At 31.2% G+C, this 3,713-nt stretch overlaps 1 protein-coding gene across 4 annotated transcripts; it reads left to right on the forward strand.

Moving 5' to 3' along the window:
• The first annotated feature begins 324 nt into the window (after positions 1-324).
• LOC18042174 (pectinesterase/pectinesterase inhibitor PPE8B) lies at positions 325-3,378 on the forward strand. Of its 4 annotated transcripts, none has more exons than XR_002905593.1 (5): positions 325-536; positions 1,633-1,973; positions 2,068-2,245; positions 2,629-2,888; positions 3,039-3,377. XR_002905593.1 is itself a non-coding variant. In XM_024184975.1 (2 exons), exons 1-2 carry the CDS (start codon positions 2,585-2,587, stop codon positions 3,188-3,190), a joined length of 456 nt encoding a protein of 151 aa, XP_024040743.1. In that variant the 5' UTR covers positions 1,980-2,584; the 3' UTR covers positions 3,191-3,378. The 4 variants fall into 4 exon arrangements, 1 of the variants encoding a protein (XP_024040743.1); XR_002905595.1 differs by having other exon boundaries at positions 1,636-1,973; XR_002905594.1 differs by having other exon boundaries at positions 2,113-2,245; positions 3,039-3,376.
• The last annotated feature ends 335 nt before the right edge of the window (positions 3,379-3,713 follow it).

The raw sequence follows: 3,713 nt of genomic DNA on the forward strand, positions 1-3,713 counted from the left end.
ATAAATTTCAATTTTATCGTATATAATATAAGAAAGAAAAACAAGAATATTTTTATATGGGGTAAATATCTATAGGTGAGTTTTGAGATAGACATAAAAAATCAATTATAAAACATGGATATGTTTTACATTAGCAAGTCATTAACTTAATTCAGATTTCTCCATTAAGTAAAAAGCTAAAAAAATTAGCTTATTTTATTAAGTCAAAATTATCTAAAAAGTCTCATTAAGTTATAAAAATAAACACTTTTAATTAACTTAATTAATTAAATTAAATCACTTTAAATCATTAAGTTAAAAAACATAAAGACATTTGCTCACACACTATCCATTTTTCCTCACTCTCTCATAATAGAAACCCTAGAATAAAAATCGATCAAAAAAGCTGCCATTCTGCCATTCAAAACTCCACCATTCTGCCACCATCCAAACCATCATTCTCAATTGGACACCCATTTCGCTTCTTTTTTCAGTCTCTTTGTCCTTTCGCCACAAGCTATTCAGCGAACCCTCACCTTCGGTTCGATTCTTGCAAGGTAAATGCTTAGTGTCTTTTTCTTTTCAATTTGTCCTTTGAATTGGGTCCAGAAATCATGGGGTTTGTATTTAGAATGCGTTTGTTTTTTCTTTTTGTAAAAATTTATTGGTTCTGATTTACATGAAATGGTGACAAAATTTTGTTTGTAAATTTGTCATGAGGATGATAAAATCGATCAAAATTTGTTGAATGAAAGTGGGTTTGAATTATTTTTTTTCCAGATATTGACTCACAACTAAATTTGAGAGTTTTTGTTCATCTAGGTTAATTAGATCTAGTGCTTAAATTAATGGGTTTGTGTTAATTTCAATTTTATTGGCTTTCTCAATTGAAGTTCTGTGACAGATCTTGTTTTGCGAAATTCTAATTGATTTATATAATTAACTATAGTTTGATAGATACTGTGATAGCCCTTGATAAGATATTAAGAAATTGAATTTGATGATATTAATTTGGTGATTGAAAAAATATGAAAACTTTAATCATGATTCAAGTAATTGATTTTGGTGCACTAAGCTGCAGAAGCAATAACATAAATCTGGTTGCTATTTTTGATGTTACAAAACTACAGAAAAAGTTAAATCCTTTTGCCAAAAACTGTAAAAACAACAAGAAAATTTGTGTTGCTTTTTCTACTATTTAAAAGTGCATAAACAGATGTTTCTGCTATCCAAAAATACAAAAACGACTGCTGTTTTTACTATTGAAATATGCAAAGATAGTTGTTGTTTTTGCTGTCAAAATGTGCAAAGACAGCTGCTGTGTTTATTGTCGAAATGTACAAAACAACTGCTGTTTTTGCTGTCGAAATGTGTAAAGACAGCTGCTGCTTTTGCTATTGAAATGTTCAAAGACAATTGTTGTTTTGCTGTTGAAATGTGCAAAGATAGCTGCTGTTGTTCTTGTTCAAAAGTGCAAAAACAAAAGTTGTTTCTACTTATTGTGTCTACTTATTGATCCAAACTGATGAATAGAAGTGGGTTTGAATTTTTTTTTTCCAGATATTGACCTACATTTAATCAAAGCGAAATTAGGTGCTATTATTTTCAATTTTTGCCCTTGTAATTTGCAATAATTTCAGATTGTTTCTTTAGTAGTGAAGAAGTGATGGCTTCGATTGCATGTAGAAATGGTATTATATAGAAGGGAAATTCGAAATCATCCTCTTTCAAATCTAGGCCTCATCCATCTCCCTCATTGGGATCGACTGTTTGTCGCAGCATTTCCGCATCTTCTGTCGGAAATGACGGAGGCCAGTTTCATTTGTTCTGTTTGATTTTTATCTCAATAGTAACTTTTAATGTCCCAAGCTGCTGATTTTTTAGTGCTTGTAGTGCCTGAAAGAGTTAGAGTGGTAGTCAGATTGCAGCCTCGAAATGCAGAAGAGACTGTAACAGATGTCGATTTTACTGATTATGTCGCGCTGCAGACAGAGGTGGTCTCATTCTTATTTTAATTGTTGAGTTTCTGTGTGATTGTTAAAATTTCACTTTGATTCTTATATATGGTGTTTCTGAGCTCTGTGCTAGGTCATAGGCTGCCATTAATCATTTTGGGTTTTTGCTCTACCTCAGCTTAAGAGGTTGAAACTTCGAAAGAACAATTGGAACTCAGACACTTATGAATTCGATGAGGTTTTTACTGAATCTGCATCATAGAAGCGTGTTTATGAAGTCGTTGCCAAGCCTGTTGTGGAGGTCTTTTATGGTTGGTATAGTTGTCAATATTTTAACACCATTTTTCAATCCAGCAACATTTGCTTCATTAAGTTTTTTGTAGACACGACATTATTTTTTTAGCTTCAAAATGGTAGCAATATTCCTTTTAGGATATATCATGCCTTGTGTAGCAATCTCTGAAGAGAAATTTGCTACAGGGCTTTCAAATTTCACTATAAGCCACCGATTTTAAATATTTCTTCTTTAATTCTTATTTTCTTCCATTTTAATTTTTTAATTTTTATTTTATTTTGGCAAGTGATTATTCACAAATTTTCCCCTTCGCTGAATCATTGTCTTTCCCTTCACAATCTTATACATCTTAAAGATGCTGAATTTTTGCAAACTTCTTATTTTTATTTTCTTGGTCAGTGCGGTTTCTTTGAGCAGCAGCAGCAATGTTGGCTCAGAATATTCGCAGGCCGAGTGCTTGAAAGTGCCAGCCTCCTCTTTCATGAGCTCTTTAAATACCACCGTTGATGTCATTCAACAGGTGGTTCCTGTTATTTCTAAATTTGCTAATTTGTTTAGTGATTTTCGCCTCACCAATACTATATCAGACTGTCTTGATCTCTTTGATTTCTCTGTTGATGAGCTCAGTTGGTCGATCTTTGCTTCCCAAAATCCCGCTGGTAAGCCCTTGGTAAAATAGTAGATCGTAATTCTCATGTAATGATAGCTCTGTTTTAATTTTTTTAAATTTTATAATGGTTGTTGTTAAGGATTGTAGTGTAGATGTTATGCATTTGATAACATTGGGTATTTTGATTGATTTTGTATAGATTTATTTGCTGGTTTGGTTTGGAATGTTGTTGGGTATGTGGTTGGAATTAGAGTGCTATTGGAAGATGGTGGGTTGCTGGGTATGGGTTGGATTGTTGCTGGGTGTCTGCATTGGAGTGTTAGAGTGTGGTTGTTGGAGTATTCCCACTAGAAGAGGGCATTACTGCTGGAAGTCAATCTTAAAGTCTTACTGTTGGAATATTTCCATTAATCTTTGGAAATTTTGTTGGGTAACTTGACTTGGTTTCTAGGGTTATAACTTAACTGTGTTGTTTTATATTTGACATTTTTTTCTAATTTAAGATTTTTTTATTATGTATTCATGGTGATTACATTGGATTCTATATGTATCTCTTTTGAATTTGTTGGATTGAATGGATTTTAATTAATATAATTCTTTTTAGTTTTTGTTCCCATATTCATTTTATCAATTAATTAAATCTGTAAACAGGAATTAATTAATAAATTATAATATATTTTTTTATAAAATATATAACTCTATGACGGGAAATAGCCATAATAAAGTATGTCATAAAAAATTTTCCGCCAAAATTTTAAATATATATTGACAAATGATAATTGAATTTTCCACCAAAAATTAAAAAAAAGGCTCTAAATTGAAATTAATTCAAATTTTAATGAAATTATTATTTTTACATTAAAATATTATGTGA

Source organism: Citrus clementina, unplaced genomic scaffold (genome assembly GCF_000493195.1).
Source record: "Citrus clementina cultivar Clemenules unplaced genomic scaffold, Citrus_clementina_v1.0 scaffold_5, whole genome shotgun sequence".
Lineage (NCBI taxonomy): Eukaryota > Viridiplantae > Streptophyta > Magnoliopsida > Sapindales > Rutaceae > Citrus > Citrus x clementina.